Raw genomic sequence first — 22,382 nt, 5'->3', positions numbered from 1 at the left:
GGGTGATTTCCGTAATTTCAATACGGTGTAATTACTGAAAATTAATTAATTAATAAAAAATAAAAATGAGAGAGGAGTGTAGGAGACACAAATAAAGTTTGAAAATGACCGGCCCTTCCTTTTCTCGCTTTTTTTGACCTCAAATAATGAATTAATTTAAAATTAAGTAATTATTAAATTCTCCTATATTTTCTGTCTCCTGTGCTTTGGACCTCTCCATTTCAAAGCCCTAAAATAGCTCAGTCTCCTCACTCCTCAGCCTTCACTCACTCACTCACGCACACTCTATCGCTCTCTGCAACTAAAGCTTCTCCAATGGCAGAATCGTAAATCTTTTCTCTCAGTGCTCGTTCTCTTCATTGAAAAACCATTTTTCTTCGATTTTGTTTGTTTAGATCATTCAATATTTTCATTCCCTGTTTCAGCGATTTTCTACTTCGGTCACTCCACTGAAATCTCTGTTTTTTTTTGCTATTTTTATGCTTTAATGGTGGAAGCAATGTAATGTAGCAGATTTAGTGTTTAATTCCTTCGATTTCACTGCTTTTGTTAACGGAGTGACTTTGATCTTTAGCTTCTTTGTTGGTTTTACTGAGAATAACGTAGCTTCATTGATTCCTTTCGTGGATCGGTCGGGGTGAAGAAAATAAAGAACAGAAAAGTAACTTCGCTTTTCTTTCTTTACTGATGTGTGAGCTTCTTTAATGGGACCAATGTGAATAACAAGAGATATATTGATTCCTTTCTTCGATTGCATTGGTAGAAATCAAGGCTTTCTTCAAATTTTATGCTGTTTCAGATGCTTTATGGCAGCAAATGTAAATAGCAACTTCGGAGAGTGGATCACTTGATCTCTCTGGTAAAAGCACTAGCTTTCCTTTTCCTAATTTCTTGCAAGTGCCAGTTCTTCGATCTTAAAAACATTTGAGTAGTAGCTTCCAAGTATAGAACAGTTATAATCTGTTAATGCTTTTCTTCAATTGAAACCTTCGATGGCGAGTGTTTAACTGGTATTCTTAACATATAAATCTCTCTCTCTGTTTGAAGTTATTTAGCGTTAAGAACTCCAACAAGAACTCCAAATTCTTAACATATACTTTTCTTCAATCAGACCAATTGTTTTTTCTGGCAAGAACTCCAAATTTTCTGTTCTCACTTCTAACAAATTTCAGTTGTTTAATCCTTTGAGCTGATTTTCCTAAATTTTACTTCTTAGCTTCACACTGCAAACAGCGCCTTCTTTCGTTTTTTCTGTAATTGATTCGTCTTCACTGACGTACTTTTAAGTTATCTTCTCCTTCTGCGAACTGATCTCAGTGATCTTGCTTACGATTTTTCATGCTTTACCCCTTCGTTTCTTGCTGAGACTTAAGTTGTTGTAGTGGCAGAAAGCACATATCTTCCAAACTTTACCTCATGCTTTCGTGTTTTTACTGTGATTGTTCAGCTCATTCTGTTTCTTTTGGTCCCTGCGACTCTAATGATGGAGAATGAGCTATGATTGTAGCAAAATGTTTCTTTCTTATCCAATTTTGATATTTTGATGTTGATACACTATTTTTATTCTGTATTTACAGTTGGAGACTCCAAGTATTTAGACCTTCTACGGTTCCATAGCTGCCATTGGATCTACAATAATGACGGTGATGGAGTTCAGTTGCACATTTTTTGTGCTTTTTGGCCTTTTTGTCTTCGGGAAGGCTGAGCTTTACATAGTGACCATGGAGGGGGAACCCGTAGTGAGTTACAGAGGAGGAGTTGAAGGTTTTGAGGCCACTGCTGCTGAGTCTGATGAAAAGATTGATGTGACCAGGTACTGTGGTTTGTTTTTCTTGAGCATTTCATGCCTAGAGTTCAATAGGGTTCACTTCTGGAATTTCTGGGTTTGTGTTGGTCAGCATTTGGCTTTTTCAACATGGTAGCTTACAAGAAAAATTTTCAGGGATTCTGATATCCTGCATGGTGTCTTAGCCATCTGTGTTGTGTCCTTAACAGTTGTGGAACCATGGAAGTTTGGATATATTCTTTGGTTATTGGACTGTAGAGTTGCTGTGTAGCAGTTTTCATATCTCATTGACATTCTTTCAGAAGAGAGTTTGTATCTCATGGGCATTGTTCTCTATGTTGATAAAACAAATACTTAGTTCTTTGCAGGTCTTATTGTCACTGGAAAAAAAATGTTGAAGTAGTTAAGAGGAAATTAAAAGAAAAAAAAAAAAGAAAAGAAGTATTATCCTTCAATTTTTTTTTTTTTCTGGAATGACAAGGGGAACCGTTTTGTTGTGTTCCCAAACTCAATTGTATGGACTTATTTTGTTGATACTTATCACTGTCCCCTAGGATTTTGGCTGGTAATCTTGTAGGCAGAAAGGGTGCTGAACCACCTATTTCTTGGTCTACGGCCCACCAATGTAAAATAGTGCCTTAAAATGTGTTGTACCCTCATTTCATTTCTCTTTCCATCTCTAATCAGGAAATCAGATCTTTATTTTATTATCTCATGGACCACTTTTACCCACCTGGGTTTTCTGAATTTACAACATAAGCTTACCTCATGTACTTTCTTTAGATGAAGTTACAGATTTTACAGAATTGCATTTGAATTTGTATGTTTTATTTGGTTAACTGGATTGGGTTGGTTATAAATGATAATATTTTGTGTTTTTCTATTACTGTATTTCTCCTGGTTGAAGAACACAAACTTGAAATATCATTTGCTTCATTTGCTTATTATTCTCATCCCTTTTCTCCATGGTCCTAGCAGTGAATCAGTGACATCCTACTCCCGTCACCTTGAAAAGAAACATGATATGCTTCTTGGCTTGTTGTTTGAACATGGGACGTACGAGAAGCTCTACAGCTACCGACATCTTATCAATGGTTTTTCTGTTCACATTTCCCCTGAACAGGTGAGCTATGCAAGTCGACTGTTTTGTAACTTTTCCGCTCAGTTTTGTTTTGGTCTACTGCTATGTTTCAGCCCTTGATTCCTTAACACAAATTTTATCTGGTGTGGCAGGCAGAAGCCCTTAGAAGGGCTCCTGGTGTGAAGTCTGTGGAGAGAGATTGGAAGGTCAGGAGACTTACAACACATACCCCACAGTTTTTGGGGCTTCCAACCGGAGTATGGCCGACTGGAGGGGGTTATGACAGGGCAGGAGAAGATATTGTGATTGGCTTTGTCGACTCTGGGATATACCCAGAACATCCGAGCTTTTCAATGCACAATACTGATCCATATGGCCCTGTTCCTCATTACAGAGGGAAATGTGAAGTTGATCCAAACACGAAGAAGAGCTTCTGCAATGGGAAGATTGTCGGAGCTCAACATTTTGCAGCAGCTGCAATTGCTGCTGGAGCATTTAACCCTGCAATTGATTTTGCATCGCCTTTGGATGGTGATGGACATGGAAGGTTAGACTCCTAGTCCTAGTTACTGGATGTCACTTTTGAAGACAATTATTTGTGTCTGCTGCATATGCATAAAAATGGAATGTAGTGTAGTGGTTTCCAGGAAATAGAAACTGTTTACATGCTTCTAGTTTCTTGGCATCTGGAAAGTTTCAAACAGTTAATAACTGCAGAATACTTCAGTTAAGGTAGATAATGGATAGAAGCGTACTTCTCGCCCCTGATATACATGTTGGAAACTTCCATGGTACTTTGGTCTTATCAATCTTAGAGTTACCAGGTGACCTCCTGAACTGACATTTGGGGAAAGGCAGAAGTTGGATATCATTGGGAGTGTCAATGTGCCAAGTTAAAAGCTCTGGCGCATACAGCCTTAATGACCAAAGGTCCAATATGGAGCTAGCTCAGTCTGTTGTTCAGACCCACCAAGACCGCCATAAAAGCTCCTCTAAGCCCAGTCAAATATATTCAAAAAATATGGAAGTGCAACCCCAGAGCAAATTGTTGGATATATATTACTCTAAGAAATTGAGGAGCAAATATATTAAAGCGATTTAAGGTGAGTCAGAGAAGATCTCTAGTGCATCCTCATTATCATGAAAAGATGTATCTAAGGGCCTTTACTGCTGCTGATTGGAATCTTAATATTTTCTACAAAAAAATTATTTCTGTAAGCTAATAATTTGCTTTGTTGCAGATTTACTATTAGTTATAAACCTTAAAAACTACTGATAATTTTGGTTGACCCTTATGTTCGTCAATTGACAGAATTTTCAGCAGTGAATTGGTTATATCTTAAAATCTTTCCAGTGTCAGGTTATCAGCCAAATATCTAGAAGACTGGTTGTTGACTAGGGCAAGACGTGGAATTGAATTAAGTTTCAGGCCTATCAGGCCTAATGGGCCCAACATCTAAAGACTTAGGCCTAAAACATGACCAGACTTGAATCAAACCAACCTGATTTTCTCTTTAACAGTTGACTTGGCTTGCTTGGGTCAAATTGAGTATAGGGATTTTGGGAAGGCTATTCTTGTCAAATATTTTCCTTTTCTTTTTAATAGTTTTTAAGTGCCATAGAAATTTAACAGATAATCCTATATAATACTGATGGTTTCTATTTCAAATTATGAACAATATTATTCTTTTCTTGTCCTCTTTTTTTTTTAATTATTGAGCCAAGAATCTTATATTCCATCCACTGCCACCTTTAGTATTATTTTGACCCATTGAGATCCTATAGCATTTTTGGTACCCCTTGGGGTTCTACTTTTTCTTAGGCTTCTATTTGTTTAGGCATGATGAAGAATACTCTGCTACATATATGCTCCTTATTCTTCAGTTAAACACCCTTTTAGTTAATTACTGTAAACAATAGAGGAATGGAAGAAGACAAAGAAGAAGAAGGAGAAGAAAAGAGAAGAGAGTGAGAGAAAAGCTGGACTCTCTAATCTGAGAGAGAGACCAGAAAATATCCATTTATATATGACACTTTACAGGGGTATAAAAGGAACTAAAAGAGAAGAAAGGAAGCCCTTCTGGAGATTAGTGCCAGATTGTCTGACGCTAATTCCGAGAGGGGTCTTTGCCCTTTCTACCCTTCATCACATACTCCTAACACTCCCCCTCAAGCTGGAGCATATATATCAATCATGCCCAGCTTGTTACAAATGTAGTCAACCCTCCCACTTACTAGAGACTTAGTAAAAATATCAGCAAGTTGTTCTATAGTCTTGACATACTTTGTAGAGATTACGCCTTGTTGGAGTTGTTCTCTTACAAAATGACAATCCACCTCAATATGTTTAGTTCTCTCATGGAATACGGGGTTTGAGGCAATATGTATTGCTGTCTGGTTGTCACACCACAATTGCATTGGTGTAGAACTCTCAAACCTTAGCTCAGTCAACAACATCTTCAACCAAATCAGCTCACAAGTAGCATGTGCCATGGCTCGGTACTCTGATTCTGCATTTGATCTAGCCATTACACTCTGCTTCTTACTCTTCCTTGAGACAAGGTTCCCTCCAACAAATATACAGTAGCCTGTAGTTGACCTCCGAACAATCAGTGATCCAGCCCACAATCTACATCAGAAAATCCCTCAACTCGTGTATGTCCATGATTAGTGTACACTAATCCTCGTCCGAGAGCCTTCTTGAGATACTTTAAAATCTGAATGACAGCATCCCAAAGAGGTGTCCTAGGAGATGACATAAATTGACTCACAGCACTAACCGAAAATGAAATATCAGGTCGAGTGAATGTCAAGTAGTTCAGCTTTCCAGCCAACCTTCTGTATCTTTCTGGATCATCAAGAGCATCTCCCTCATCTGCAACAAGCTTGATATTGGGATCCATTGGGTTATCAAGAGGTTTGCACCCTAGCATCCCAATCCCTATAAGTAAGTCAAGAGTATACTTCCGCTATGAGAGAGATATTCCCTTCCTGGATTGAGCCACTTTAATTCCTAGGAAATAATTCAACTTTCCCAAATCTTTGGTTTCAAATCTCTGTTGTAGATGAGTTTTCAAACTATCAATTCTTGTAGAATCATCACCAGTAATCACAATGTCATCAACATATACAATCAGAAAAATTCTTCCAGCACTTGTCTGACGATAGAAGAGAGAATAGTCACTATTGCATCGTGACAAACCAAGCTCAAGAACCACTTCTATAAATCAGCCAAACCAGGCCTCAGAGACTGTTTCAATCCGTACAAAGATTTCTTCAATCTGCAAACCAACCCAGACTCCCCCTGAGCAACAAACCCTGGAGGTTGCTCCATATACACCTCCTCTTGGAGATCTCCATGGAGGAAGGCATTCTTGACATTGAGCTGATGCAATGGCCACCGCTGAGAGACAACAAGAGAGATCAAGACATGAACATAGGAGAGCTTGGCAACTGGAGAAAAGGTATCCAAGTAATCTGTTAGAATATATAGGCCAGAATACCGTAGGGGTATTTTGGTCCTTTCCTCTTGTTTTATTCTCTTTTCCTTTGTTTATACTATGTAAGGGCATATATGTCCATGTAATATTGTTTTATTAGTATAAATGAAGGGCTTAGGGAATCATATTGATTCACTTAAGCATTAATCAAATCTGTTTTCTTTATCAAATAAAAGGAGTTCTTCTTGTTTTCATTTAGTGCACTCAGATGTTTGGGGACCTAGTCGTAAACCCTCTATTTCTGGCCATCGTTGGTTTGTCTCATTTATTGATTGTCATTCTCGAAATACTTGGGTTTATCTTCTTCAAACTAAAAATCAAGTGTTTTTTTGTTTTCAACATTTTCATAAAATGATCCAGACCCAATTCCAGGCCATTCTTAAGGTTTTACGGAGTGATAATGGAACTGAATATAAGGAATCCCAATTTCAAAAGTACCTTGCTGATCATGGGATTATACATCAGACTAGTTGTGTTGATACCCCGGCCCAAAATGGTGTGGTTGAAAGAAAGAACCGTCACTTATTGGAAGTGGCAACTGGCAAGAGCATTAATGTTTGCTCGACATGTTCCATCCTAATATTGGGGTGATGCTGTTCTCACTGCAGCTTACCTTATTAATAGGTTACCTTCACGGGTTCTGGATTCCCATAGCCCATCTGACATTTTACTTGGAGATTCCTCCTTTGTGGTACCTCCCAAGGTCTTTGGCTGTGTCTGTTATGCTAGGGATACTAAGTCGCCTGACAAGCTTGAACCCCGTGGGTTAAGGTGTATTTTTTTGGGTTATTCTCCAACCCAAAAAGGTTACAAGTGTTACCACCCTCTTTCCCGTCGTACTATGGTCAGTATGGATGTGGTTTTTCATGAAACCCTTTGCTATTATTCTTCCCCACCTCTTCAGGGGGAGAGTTCTAGTGAAGATGTGGTTCATACTCTTGGGTTTCCCCTCCCTTCATCACCTATAGCTACTGACCAACCCTCCCCGGCTGCTTTCCAGTCCCCCGCGGCTGCTGGACAGCCTCCCGTGGCTGCTGTCCAGCCTCTTGTGATTGCTGCCCAGCCTCTCAAGGCTGCTGTCCCTTCACATGAGGGGAATCCGATACAGGGGGAGATCATGGAAACAGGTGGTGGTAATATTCCTATTCAGGGGGAGCTGACTCCTGTACAGAAAACCATTCGTAACTTTTGGAGGACCATTGACAATTCCGCCATTCTCACTTATAACCGGAGATGTTCTAACAAAGGGCAGAATCAGTCCACTGCAGCACCGATTCCCATCCAGTTGCCGACTCAAGATCCAGATCCTCCTCCTGCTGAGCCTTCCTCTTCTGATCTACCCATTGCACATCGTAAAGGTACCAGGACCTACACTTCACATCCCATTTCCCGTTTTGTTTCTTATAGTTCTCTTTCTCCTTCTTTTCGTATCTTTGTTTCCTCCCTTTCTTCTGTTTCCATTCCTAAAAATTGGCAGGAAGCATCTACAGATGGGAAGTGGAAGGCAGCAATGTTGGAAGAAATGAGAGCATTGAACAAAAACAATACGTGGGATCTTGTAGTTCTTCCTGCAGGAAAAAAACCAGTGGGTTGTAAATGGGTGTTTGTGGTCAAGCAGAAGGCAGATGGTACAGTGGATCGGTACAAGGCACGTCTAGTTGCTAAAGGCTTCAATCAGACATATGGCATTGACTACCAGGAGACTTTTGCACCGGTAGCAAAACTCAATACTGTAAGGGTATTGTTATCCTGTGCAGTGAACCTTGGATGGGATCTTCAGCAGTTGGATGTGAAGAATGCCTTTCTCCATGGTAAACTAAAGGAAGAAGTATATATGGACATTCCTCCAGGTTTCTCAAGTCCTGCTACCAAGGGTAAGGTGTGTCAATTGAAGCGTGCACTCTATAGCTTGAAGCAGTCACCTAGAGCCTGGTTCGGTAGATTTCATAAGGCTATGCTTTCAGTGGGCTACCAGCAAAGCAATGCTGATCATACCTTGTTCATCAAACTTGTGGGTGATAGGGGGTTACTCTCCTCATAGTATATGTTGATGATATTGTCGTGACCGGCAATGATGGTGATGAGATCAAAAGGTTGAAAGGTTGAAGCTATTTCTTGGCCGTGAGTTTGAAATTAAGGATCTGGGGACTCTGAAATATTTTCGAGGGATAGAGGTTGCTCGCTCTTCAAAGGGCATATTTCTGTCTCAGGGGAAGTATGTCCTGGATCTACTGTCTGAAACGGGGCTGCTAGGGTGTCATCCTTCGGACACTCCCATAGAAGCTACGACAAGACTTAAGGAGAAAGAAGGCACACCAGTTGACAAAGGTCGTTATCAGCGGTTGGTGGGCAAACCTATCTACCTGTCTCACGCTCGACCAGACATTGCCATTGCAGTTAGTAAGGTCAGCCAATTTATGCATGACCCTTATTCCTCTCATATGGAGGTAGTCCTTTGCATCTTATGATACTTGAAGTCTGCTCCGGGACAAGGAATACTTTTATCTCCCAATGGTCATCTGAAGGTTGAAGCATACACTGATGCGAATTGGGCTGGTTCAAGTGATAGGAAGTCCATCTCTGGATATTGCTCTTTTGTAGGTGGGAACCTTGTCACCTGGCGTAGTAAAAAACAAAATGTGGTGTCAAGGTCCAGTGCTGAGGCTGAATTCCGTGCGATGGCTTATGGTATCTGTGAATTGTTGTGGCTTAAGGGGCTGTTGCAAGATATTGGGGTTGCTGTCCAACTTCCAATGATGTTATATTGTGACAATAAGGCTGCCATAAGCATTGCTCATAATCCTGTCCAACTGACCGTACTAAACATGTGGAGGTGGACAAACATTTCATCAAGGAGAAACTTGAAGCTGGACTAATCTGTGTTCCCTATGTGAAGTCTTCTGATCAGCTGGCTGATGTGTTCACGAAGGGGCTGAGTGGCAAAGTGTTTCATCCTTTTCTAGCCAAGTTGGGCATGTGTGACATTTTTGCACCAACTTGAGGGGGAGTGTTAGAATATATAGGCCAGAATACCGTAGGGGTATTCTGGTCCTTTCCTCTTGTTTTATTCTCTCTTTTCCTTTGTTTATACTATGTAAGGGCATATATGTCCATGAAATATTGTTTTATTAGTATAAATAAAGGGCTTAGGGAATCATATTGAACTTAAGCATTAATCAAATATGTTTTCTTATCATAATCGATACCATACACCTGTGCATAGCCTTTGGCCACCAATCGAACAGAGGAGAGCTTGGCAACTGGAGAAAAGGTATCCAAGTAATCGATACCATACACCTATGCATAGCCTTTGGCCACCAATCGATCTTTCAGGTGAGCAAGAGATCCATCAGCATTAACTTTAACTACATAGACCCAACGACAACCAATGGCAGACTTCCCAAGGGGCAGTGGAACAAGATCCCAAGTGTGATTATGTTCCAAAGCCTGGAATTATTCTTCTATAGCTGTCCTCCTTCTGCCAGAAATAGATAATGCCTCTGCAACTGTCTTAGGAATAGGATGAGATGCAACAGTGGAAAGACAGGTTTGAAAGGTAGAAGATAAACCAGAATAAGAAACATGAAAAGAAATTGGGTGTTTAATACACCGATGGATACCTTTCCGATGAGCAATGGGCTGATCCAAATCAGAAAATATAGGAGCAGGGGTAGGATCCACAGACGGCAAAGACGGGGCAGTAGGCAGAGCATCAATGGGGGCAGCAGCTTCTTTCCTTGGACGATATGAATAACTGGAGGTTGAACAACAGAAGGCTGCACAAGAGGTGGAGCAACAAGAGGTTGCACAGGAGGCTGAATAACACAAAGAGGAAGATCCTCATCCAATGAAGGATCTACAACAGGCTCATGCACATAAGATTGAGACTCAAAGAAAGAAACATCAACAGTACTAAAATATTTGCAAAGAATAGGAGAATAACAACGATACCCATTCTGAACACGAGAATATCCCACAAAAATGCATTTAACAGCTTTGGGGTCTAACTTCGATAACCCTGGAGTATGGTCTCGAATAAAGTAGACACACCCAAAGACACGTGGTGGCCAAGGAAATAAAGAGTAAGAAGGAAAGAGCAAAGCATGAGGAATGCCACCACCTAGGATAGATGAGGGCATTCGATTGATAAGGTAACAAGCAGTTAACACTGCATCAGCCTAAAAAGAATTGTCCACTTTCATTTCAAAGAGAAGGGACCGAGTCACTTCCATCAAGTGACGATTCTTCCGTTAAGCCACACTATTTTGTTGGGGTGTGTCAGTACAGGAAGATTGATGAATGATCCCATGAGTGGTCATAAAATCAGAAAAAGGGGCAGAAAAATACTCCCTTGCATTATCACTACGCAAAATTTTAATATAAGATCCAAATTGATTCTTAATTTCAGCAACAAATGAAGAAAAGATAAAAAACAATACAGATCGACATTTCATTAATTACAACCAAGTAACACGAGAGTAGTCATCAACAAAAGTAACAAAATATTTAAAGTCCAACTTGGAAGACACACGACAAGGGACCCCACACATCTGAGTGAACTAGGGAGAAGGGATGTAAGGCCCGTTTGTTACACGAGGGGGATAACTCACACGGTGAAGCTTGCCAAACTGGCACGACTCACAATTTAAAATTGAAAGAGAACGCAAACTTGGAAATAGTTTTTGCAAACTCTGTAAGGATGGATGACCAAGCCGATAGTGGAGCTGATGAGGGGAAACTATGCTTGAACAAGCAAGTGAAGATGTGTCCTCAAGAAGATACAGTCCCCCAGAGACCCTGCCTCTACCAATCATCCTCTTCGTCTGCAAATCCTGAAAGACACAAGAATCTGGAAAAAAGGTTATGGAACAGTTGTAGGCATTAGTAAGTTGGCTAACAGACAAGAGGTTAAAAGGAAATTTAGGTAAATACAAGACATAAGATAGGGACAAGGAAGAAGTGGGCTGAACAGTACCAGTGCCTCTGACTGTAGCACAGGAACCATCAGCTAAAGTAACACTGGAATGAGAAGTGTGTAAAGAGGAAAAGATACTTGAGGTTCTAGACATATGGTCTGAGGCCCCTGAGTCGATAATCCAAGGCCTAGAAGTGGAGAGACACGCAGTGGCATTACTTGTTTGAACAAAAGTAGCAGTGGAAGAAATGTCCTGAGAAGCATTTCCCTAGCTATAGCGAGCATATTTCTTCTCTGTCATAGTCAAGGTCACACGGCGGTCATTCATAGGTACAAATGGGACTGTAGGGTCAATACTGGCAGTGTTGATTATCTTAGACTGAGGAGGTTTGCCATGTAATTTCCAACAAAAGCATTGAATGTGACCAGGTTTGCCACAATGATGGCAGGTCCTCACAGGACCAGATTTCTCAGACTTCTCAAATGAATCATGAGTACTAACAGAGGGTGTAGCTGGGGGAATTTTGGCAGGCTGACAACCCCCACTGCAGCCACTACTCACAAGAGCAGTACTATCACCAGAAGAGACTCGAGTAGTGTCACGAGACATACGAAGAACTCGAGAGAAAGTGTCTGCAAGAGATGGAACTGTAACATCTCCAAGAATCTGAGACTGAACTGAGTCAAATTCAGGGCCCAAGCTGCCCAAGAAACCCATAACTGCTGCATCTGTGTCACATAAGATGTAATGGGCAACAAAGCATTCAATTTCTCATACATTATTTTGAAATTAGCCAAGTGTTGGGTCAGAGGGCGACTCTTCCGATCAACTCGATAAAACTCTTGGGGGAGTTCATAAATCCGGGAGAGTTGCTGTGTCCAGAATATAAAACAGCCAGATAATCCCATAGTTCTATGACAGTGTCAATATGGGTCACAAGGTCTACAATATTACTATCCATGGAGTTTCATCTGACCCAAGATACGAGCATCAGTGACCCCCCAAGTATCATCATCCATGCTAGCAAGTTTCTTGTCAGTCAAGTGATGTTTCTCACCCCTTCCTGTGAGAACCAAGGTCGTAATCTTGTGCCATTGCTGAAAATTCTGACTGCCTTCTAACTTCTTAGAGGTCAGAAAATTTGGTGATGAGGATATGGCCTTGGTCACAACCTTTGTGTCCTTCGATGTCTCTCCCATAATTACGACCAAAGAGGAGCACCAACCAACAATAATGGCTCTTAAGCTAACTCAAACCAAGTAACAGAGAGGCAATGGAAGCACAAACAATACTCAATCTTCACCAAAGAAGCACCTGAAAGTGCATAGCAGAGCAAATACTTATGGTTCAATCCAGAATAGTCATCAAACAGTAGTTCAACAGCAAACAGTAACTCACAGAACCACACATAAAGGTCCTCAAACAGCAAACCAGTCCAATAAGAACAATCCAAAATCATAGCAGCAGCTCAACAGAAGCAGAATAGCCAAAAAGCAGTCCAAAAAAGCGATTCAAAAATCGATATACATGTCACGACTAATCCAGCAGCACATTAGCCCCAAAAAAGAGAATCACAGCAATGGAAAAACACCAAAAACATTCCAGAAATGCATCTCAATCAACCTTAAATCATTGCAAAAAAAAACATTAAACTTGATATAGAGTAGGAATTGATGTCTCTAAACCATTGCAGCAATCCTTTGAACACCTTCAAGGCTGCAGAAATGGGGTAAATTTCCCCCTACGGTAGAGTAGATCCCTAGAGAGTCTTCAAAATTTGATGGAGTCTATCCCACCTTCTTCTTTTGGCTATAGAAATAAGAAAGGGACTGAAAGAGGAAGTGGAAGCTTGCCCTTCTGGATCAGATATGCTTTGATACCATGTAAACAATGGAGGAATGGAAGAAGAGAAAGAAAATGAAGGAGAAGAGAAGAGAAGAGAGTGAGGGAAAAGCTGGACTCTAATCTGAGAGAGAGACCAGAAAATATCCATTTATATATGACACTTTACAGGGATATAAAAGGAACTAAAAGAGAAGAAAGGAAGCCCTTCTCAGTATTAGCGCCAGATTGTCTGACGCTAATTCCGAGAGGGGTCTTTGCCCTTTCTATCCTTCATCACATACTTCTAACAATTACCAATTATTTGCAGCTAGATACATGGAATCTGGGTGAGGCCCATAGCATTGTTGGAAAACCAGGTTTTAACTCAGGTGAGTTGCCCAAGTCGAGGAAAAAAAAATGGCAAAAGCTGGTCAAGAGTCATGTAGACTTTCTCACTATAAAAAATTGACTAGAGTGACTTGGTGTTTATAGCCAAGTCGCATGAAACTCGCCAAGTCTGGTCATCTTTTTAACCCCCTTCTCTCTCTCTGGGCAGAGGCTAGTTAATATGCACCTCCTCCACCTCCATGTCAAAGTGTTATTTCTCTCTCCCTCTCACTCTCTTGGCTGATCGATCGATCAATTGATTAAATAGCTCCACCATCTTCTACTCTGCAAAGTCTCTGGTAGTGGTTTGCCTGGTCAGCATTTCCTCTGGCTCTCATGATATTGTTGGAGAGGAGGATCAAATTGGAGGGCTACAGAGATAGCTATGAGTACCACAGCCTTGGATGATTGAGGAAGGGCAACCAATGGAATGACCTCAACCGTCTTCTTTGAATCCTGCTAAGACGGCGGCCTCAGCAAGATCCTTCTTCGCCCTGATCACACTCCTGGCACAGTCTTGCTAGAGCAGGCCATCGTCTCTGATGCTGATGTGCAGGGAACACCACGGTGGGCATTGTGATCAACCATCCAAGGAAACCGCCTCCTTGTTCCCATTGCCGCCATCCTCATCAATTGGTACGGTGCCTTTTCTGCCTAATATATCACCACCTGGAGCTGGCTAGATACTGGAAGTCGTTGCTACAATCTTCTGCTGCCGGCACCTCTCAATTAAACACTCATAACCCGATTGTAGTAGAGGGCTGATGGCCGAGCCAGCACAGCCCTTAGCTCCAACGGCATGTAGAGGGTGGCCAGTCGACTTGGTGCTGGAGAAAAAGGCTCATTAAGATTTGATGGAATTTTGCAGGGATTCAGTCACTGGCTTGGCAGGCTTGCTGAGACAATCATTTCTGGTAGTGCTGCAGAGCAGAAGACTACATCTATTTAAAAAACTACAAAAAACATGACTCGCCCTGACCAGGTTTGACTCGCCTGAGTCGCCAGGTTTTTTGGAGGGTGAGTCGAGTCGGAAAACCTGATTTTCCAATAATGGTCCATAGGGCAATTCATGTCATTTTTACTGTTTATTCATGGTCTGGGACTCTCCCAGTTAATACTATCATTTCCAATTTAATCATTATATTCTTCCTTCTTTCTAAACTTTATTTTGGAATTAGTTCTATATTTAATTTAAAAATTAGTATTCTAATGCAAGAAAAGACAAGGGTTTAACAGTCTGTTTTCACCATTTTCATATGAAATCTTGTTTCAATTCTTTTTTTATTCAGATACTTGTGATATATCAATTGCCATTTTTTTTTTTTGGCTTTGTTCCATTTTAGTTATTTTATCATTTTAATTAATTTTGATCTATGCACTTAAATTTAATAACAGTCACACAGCAGCAATTGCGGCTGGTAATAATGGAATTCCAGTGCGAATGCATGGATATGAATTTGGGAAAGCAAGTGGGATGGCTCCGCGTGCCAGGTAAGGAGTTATTACCAGCTCAGACACTGTGTTAGTCCTTTATAAGCCTTTTCCTTTGTATCTGTTATCTGGTCAGGGATCATTCAGTTTGTCTCTTTCACATTTTCAGGATTGCTGTCTACAAAGCACTCTACAGGATTTTTGGAGGCTTTGTTTCTGATGTAGTGGCTGCCATTGAGCAGGTCTGCTTTTGTTCCATGACTCAGACAATTAGAGATGGCCATTTTTTGCATGGCTATGCTGAATCACAGATGTTTTTGGTTAAAATTATCCAAATACCTTTACCAAAAAAAATTATCCAAGTACATGACTAGAGCTTAACTTAGCTATCCAATATATATTGTTTTGGTGTGACAAAGGTTTCATCATTTTTCATAGTGCTAATTCAGTCAACTCAATTGTAGATGCCCATGAGTACAAAACAATACTTGAAGGTGTATCTTCTATTTTCCTATGCATTCTATTGTCCAAATTTTGGACCTTAAGCAGGTGTTTATTTTTTTGGCTTAAATTTTTTCTGGAACAAATAAGGACTAACCCAGGCTGTATATGTGCAGAGAACTTATGAAATAAATCTAGAATTCAGTTGAGCTGTATTGCACTGAATACTTCTGGCTCCTCTCCTGAAATTATAATTTAGTTCATGATTCTTTTTAGTTTTAACCTCCTTGAATATTTGGCTGAGTGCTTTTTGACCTAAAGTTTTCCATTGCAGTTTTATTAATGATGTGAAAACTCTTTCACATCATTGCCCTCTGTGCTTATAAAACTTAACCAATTCGACTTTCTTGGCAAGAAAAAGAATCTTGATCATGTTTTGTTTCATTAAAATCTGTTTGCTCCCAATATGACACCATTGCCCTCTTTGCTTATAAAACTTAACCAATTCAACTTTCTTGGCAAGAAAAATAATCTTGATCATGCTATGTTTCATTAAAATCTGTTTGCTCCCAATATGACACCCTTGGTGTTTTAATTATCTTAAGAAAAGAAACTCTTCAACCTTCTGCCCTTTCGAGTATCCTGCTTCAATTGGATATATATCCATAAAAAAATACTGTAACTGAAGAACAGAACTCACTTGTGTACTGTGTCCTTTCTATTGGATGGGTTTCAAAACCAAATAAATCATTGGACCATGTGATTTGCAAAAGTGCTTGTATGTTAGGAAGCTCAAATTCTGTAATAGCAAATAAAAACAGTGTTGTTTGCCAGTTGATTTTGGTTATGTGATTCCAAATGAAAAGACTTTTGTAAACAGGCTGTTCAGGATGGTGTAGACATTCTCAATCTCTCAGTGGGAGCAAACAGTCCTCCAGCAACAACCAGGATCACTTTTTTAAACCCTTTTGATGCCTCGCTTCTTTCTGCTGTGAAAGCTGGAGTTTTTGTTGCACAAGCAGCTGGAAATGGTGGTCCTTTCCCCAAAACTATGTTGTCTTACAGTCCATGGATAGCATCCATAGCTGCTGCTATTGATGATCGCAGATACAAAAATCATTTGACACTGGGAAATGGCAAGATCTTACCTGGGATTGGTTTGTCACGTAAGTTCATATGCTACATGTACTTATTTGTCACTGGATTGATGTGATGAACGTCTTGGAAGCCATTATGATACCTGCAGGAAAATGCTGTAGTTTAATCAAAGAGCATCTATGGACATGAACTGAATGATTGATTCATAGAAGTGCATAGAGATCAGTGTTAGTTATAACTTAGGCTGTGCATGACATAATCACTGTGCTTGGTTTGTCACAGAAATAATATTGCATCGAATTCTTCTCAGATGGTGTAGTTGTTCTGCTGTAAATACTGCTTTACTTTTTTTCTTTCATTATGCGGACATATTTCAGAAAGGGCACAGGTGCACCCTGCATGTTTGCAAACCTATATATGCCTACCTAAAATGGGATTAGTATACACAATAGAAATTTGTACACATTGATATTTTCCGTCAAGTGTAAAGGGGAGCGGGGAGGGGGGGGGGGAGGTTAAGAGTTGACTTCTGTTTATGGAGCAGTTAAAATTTTGACCATCTGATATCTGAACTGGGTAGAACATATAATATTGTGTTTAGTTTAATATGAAATGGTAGTCCTTCCTAAATCCAATGACTGATGCAAGATTATTAAAAGGTATTTAAATTCAATCCACAGCGAATTAGCTATGGAGAAGGAATACTGGGTTTTCAGGTTTTGCATATTGTCCCAATCTACTTATGAGTTGATCTCAGATTTTTTACTTTTTGGGGGGTTCTTTTGATTGGTAAATCCTTAAGTTTAATGATTAGTATAGTGAAACTGGCCCTGGCTTAGTGAGTTAGTGTGACCAGTCTTGTTGGGGAATTTATGGGGAAGCGGAAAGATTAGTCATATAAGTAAAAACTCAAATAGTTTTTCGGGGGAAAGTTGAAAATTTTCTTTCAAAGGGCGGAAATCAGGGACAGGTGCAGGAAATTGTATATGAGATTTGCCCTTTATTTATTTATTTATTTATTTGCAGCGGGGGTGCTAAGGGATCTCTCTTGCTTTATTAGTATAACATCGCAGTTAATTCTAAAAATTAAAGAGATCAATTTAGCAATTGGGCTGGAAGTTCACAACTGAATTTGGTCCTGTTAGCAGCCTGGAGATCTTATATTCTTAGATCATTTGTTCTGTTCTTAAGCTTTCTGATCCTGTCTCCAACAATTCTTAGCAGTGGGTTTTTGGTATCTGCTATTCTTTAGTTAGAATGGTAAATTTTTAATCTGCTATCGTTCCAAAAACGTTGCCTTTCTTAAACTGATGGACTTTTAATTGCTTATTGCAGCTGCTACACATTTGAATCAAAGTTTCACTCTGGTCGCAGCCAATGATGTAATGCTGGATTCGTCTGTTATGAAGTATGGCCCTACAGACTGCCAAAATCCTGATGTTTTGAACAAAAATTTGGTGAAGGGCAACATTCTTCTCTGTGGGTATTCATTCAACTTTGTTGTTTGTACTGCATCAATCAAGAAAGTTTCAGAAACGGCTAAGAGCCTTGGTGCAGCTGGTTTTGTTCTTGCTGTAGAAAATGTTTCTCCAGGAACCAAATTTGATCCTGTTCCAGTTGGTATTCCTGGTATTCTCATCACAGATGTCAGCAAATCAATGGTAACTAGCTTCAACTGCCTCTATGTTTATATTTTTCCCAAGATTTATTTGACTTTCTGATCATAGTTGTCATGGCACCAAGCCGCTGCCTTGGGGAGGCCAAGCCACCCAAGGGAGCACCATATAGGTATTTTTCACACATACAACATACATACGTGTGTATTTAGAATGTAGGGTTAATTTATAAATCTCAATTTAGAACATAAGGTGGGTAAAAGTGAGATTAAAGAAACATATGTAAGGCTAGATCATCAGGTTTTGGGCGTGGGCTCCTTGGCACATAAGGTGAGACCTTGACAATTATGTTTCCTATCAGCAACTAGAAATGTATTAAAGGTGAAAAAAAAGTAAGTTATACAGATATGGGGGAGTGAGATGCTCCCCAAGAAAGGGTTGGGACAGATTAGGAAGAAGGAAGAAATAAAAAGCGAAGTGGGAAAAAGACGTCCACTAGTTTTCATTAAACACTCAAAACACTTGTCTACCCCAACACCCAAACCCCCCCCCCCCCTCCCAACCAAAAAAGAGAAAAGGAAAAAAATAAACGAACAAAGATACCTCATAATCACTTCAGAAGCACTCGTCAAACAAATTCTGTCGTCAAACACCCTTTATAAAGCTTGCTGTTAATGAACTGTTGGTGGATCAACAAAAAAGAAATTCCCCACTCAACTTGTACCTTTTTAAAATAAAGAGATTGGATAGAGAAAAACACACGAAAAAAAATGGAAGTTGTTTGATTGCCATCTTTAATCTTTTATTAAGCTAAAATAACTCTTCACCTATCTAAAGATTTAAGGTATAAGGCTTAAGTTCATCATTCACCATTTCATGTGCCTGTGGAAGACATGACTAGCTTGTGGTGTCCTGGACGGGAGCATTTCTTCAACTGACTCAGTTACTCAACTATGTTCCACTGTTTTGTAAAGTCTAATCTGAGTTTTATTAATATTTTCCATATAAAGTCTAATCTGTAGTTTTATTTTCATTTTCCATCTATATATATATATATATATTACATTCTGCTGTCATTTTGATGGTTGAGTATGCTAGTTGGTTTCACTTTTATTGTAGGACCTTATAGACTATTATAACATCTCTACGTCAAGAGACTGGACTGGCCGAGTGAGGAACTTTAAAGCTAATGGTAACATTGGGAATGGTTTGATGCCTATACTCTACAAATCAGCACCTCAGGTGGCACTATTCTCTGCTCGAGGGCCAGATATTAAAGATTACAGCTTTCAAGACGCTGATGTTCTCAAGCCAGATATTCTTGCTCCTGGATCTCTTATCTGGGCAGCATGGTCCCCAAATGGAACAGATGAGTGTAATTTTCTAGGTGCATAATTCTGATTACCAAGATCATATTATTTTGTGTCTTTGCTTCATCCCTCACACTTAGGTGGGCTATAGAGGAGGATGCAAATAGTGCATAGGAGGGAGAATTTGACCAATATTTCTTGTTATTCTGAAAATAAAGCTATAAATACTTCTGTAATGCAGGAGAAGAATTTGCTATGATATCGGGAACTAGCATGGCAGCACCACATATATCTGGGATAGCAGCTCTTGTGAAGCAGAAACATCCGCATTGGAGTCCAGCAGCAATAAAATCTGCCTTAATGACAACATCAACGACATTGGATCGAGCAGGCAGACCTCTTCAAGCCATGCAATATTCTGGTTCTGAAACCACGATGCTTGTGACTGCTACGCCATTTGACTATGGAAGTGGCCATGTCCATCCAAGCGCGGCTTTGGATCCTGGACTCATCTTTGATGCGGGTAATCTATATTTCTCTTAGCTAACATTATTGAGAGAGTTCCTGCAGATTTTTTGTAGTTTTAGTGTCTTACTAATTACTATTAAACCCAACTGCTATAGGTTATGAAGACTATGTGAGATTCTTGTGTTCAACACCAGGCATTGATCCTCATGAGATCAGGAACTACACTAGTGCTTCCTGCAACTCTACCAGTGGCTATGCATCTGATCTCAACAGTCCGTCGATCACTGTTTCCCATCTTGTGGGGACTCGCACTATTACTCGTACGGTCACAAATGTTGCTGAGGAAGAAACTTACGTCATCTCGACCAGGATGGCACCAGAGATAGCCATTGAAGCTAGCCCTCCAGCTATGACTCTGCTACCTGGTGCATCACGGAAGTTCTTAGTGACTCTCACCGTTAGATCGTTGACTGGGTCCTATAGCTTTGGAGAGGTCTTAATGAAAGGCAGCAGGGGTCACAAGGTGAGGATCCCAGTGGTAGCTATGGGCTACCAGCATTAGTTGGTTTATATATACTATGCGAGAGCCTGAGAGGGTTATGATATTCTTTGTAGTCTGATAAAATAAAATATAGGAGAAATATATAACATATATAGAAAAGATGTAAAGCATATTTAAGGGGGAAGCTCCTTGTTTCCACTTCTAAGTTCTGCAACCTTTGGTAAATGTCATGTTGCTCTTTTGCTGATAGAGCCTCTTTTAACTTCTATGAAATTCTGCTAAATTTGTACTGGTGGTGTGCTCTACTGGCTGGAGATGGCCATTCCGAGCTGTGATGCATCCTCTCTCTGATTTCAAGACATAGCTTGGACGCAAACACTACCAAAAGAGGGTTTTTGTTCATTGGTTTCTTGTATTTCAGAGCCCAAGCAGTGGTTTGTTTAAAATTTTAATTTTTTATTTTCTATTTTTCATATTTATGCAGTTATTAATTAGTACACGGATGCAACCTAGGGTTCCAAAGTCTTAAGACCACTCCCAAACAATAAAACTCAAACGAATAGAAGGGTGGCGGTTTCAATATTTTCTGAACACATATATGGACTTCTTTTGGAAGAGTAAAACAATTTCTCTGTAACAAAAAGGAAATAAATCCAAGATAGAAGGTCGTGCTTGGTGTGTTGGGGATTGTGATCCTCTATTGCCGAGTTGCCTAACAGGACCGTGCAGTCCAGACATAGTGAGGCATGCAATGACCACCTTATCCCTACTTGGGCAAGGCATTTGGGTAGGGGCAAAGCGGTCATTGCAAGTCTCATTGTGTGTGGGCTGCACGGTCCTGCCGGGCAGCTCGGCAGTAGAGGATCTGGATTGTTGCGTTGGTCAAGTGCTCACTTTTTGAATGCTTGGTCATGGGTTAAAGTCCTGGAAATAGTTTCTCAAGAACTAGGGTTAAGGCTGCGTACATTTGACCTTCCCTAGACCTTGCTAAACATGGGAGCCTTGGGCACTGGGTACGGCCTTTTATGAAAGGTCTTTTTGAAAAGATGTTGAAGTGGAAAGGGTTGTTAATAATATTGGAAAGTATATAATACAAGTTTACCAATAGATGCATAGGTTTTTTTTTTTTTTTTTTTTTTATTCTTTTAATGAGAAGAAAAGTTTAGTTATTTATTAAAAATAGCAGTATATAAGTTGTTGGATTTATGTGCCCATCAAACGCGGTTTGTTTCGGTTTGGTTCGGTCTGATTTACATTGTATTGAACTGTTTATACATTTTGGTTTAATATTATCACATGTGATATAAACTTTTTAAGCATTATGTGTCCGTAAGTTTAACTTAAAATGGTAGTCACGACTAGGGTTTGGGCTGGGCACCCTTATCATATGATCGTCGCATTTAGTATGCTTAGACATGTTAATGTTAGGGTATGAATGCGAGTGCACATCATGATGTACATTGGCGAAGAAGTTGACTCTTTCATGTATTATTTGTCATATGTAAGATTGGGATAGACATGTGTCACCGAGACTTAGTACCTGAGAGGATCTTGTCGATCACTGTGAAATGTGAACCCATTCTTTGGATCATCAATGACTAAGATTCAAGAGAGTCAAAATCGGTGTTCTGGGAATGCGCAAACATTTTGTGAGTGAAATGGTTGCTCAACATGGTCTTCACTGCCTGATTGGGGAACATCAAGATAGAGATTGTCTGTGGATGGCCGGATTAGAATTTGGATCCAATACCGTTTTAGAAATGGTTTTTGCAAAACTTATTTTCACATAAAATGATAGATTATATGTAATTTTTGATTAAAATGTTTGATGACTTCGATTGCGTTTTGCGGATTCCGATCGCATACACAAACACTCTGAGATAGACATGTACTATAGAATGGGGTTTGGCAGTACATGTGTACATGCTCTATATTCCATAATGATGATGTTGATTAGTGGAGGGTTGGTACATAATGATTTATTATTATGTAAGGGTAAATTAATTTGCTAATTAATTAATT

At 39.8% G+C, this 22,382-nt stretch overlaps 1 protein-coding gene across 2 annotated transcripts; it reads left to right on the top strand.

Annotated features, from left to right (window-relative positions):
- Positions 1–238: 238 nt before the first annotated feature.
- Positions 239–20,609, top strand: LOC122661081 (subtilisin-like protease SBT2.5). 2 transcript variants are annotated; one of them, XM_043856395.1, is made up of 11 exons: positions 239–326; positions 1,578–1,813; positions 2,765–2,909; positions 3,020–3,414; positions 14,890–14,985; positions 15,095–15,167; positions 16,247–16,532; positions 17,800–18,125; positions 19,200–19,467; positions 19,632–19,913; positions 20,014–20,609. In XM_043856395.1, exons 2-11 carry the CDS (start codon positions 1,638–1,640, stop codon positions 20,418–20,420), a joined length of 2,454 nt encoding a protein of 817 aa, XP_043712330.1. In that variant the 5' UTR covers positions 239–326; positions 1,578–1,637; the 3' UTR covers positions 20,421–20,609. The 2 variants fall into 2 exon arrangements, with proteins under 2 accessions (XP_043712330.1, XP_043712329.1); XM_043856394.1 differs by having other exon boundaries at positions 243–859.
- Positions 20,610–22,382: the final 1,773 nt, after the last annotated feature.

Source organism: Telopea speciosissima, chromosome 5, assembly GCF_018873765.1.
Source record: "Telopea speciosissima isolate NSW1024214 ecotype Mountain lineage chromosome 5, Tspe_v1, whole genome shotgun sequence".
Taxonomy (NCBI): domain Eukaryota; kingdom Viridiplantae; phylum Streptophyta; class Magnoliopsida; order Proteales; family Proteaceae; genus Telopea; species Telopea speciosissima.
Note: the sequence above shows the minus strand (reverse complement) of the source record. Positions and strands in the feature narration are given on the sequence as shown.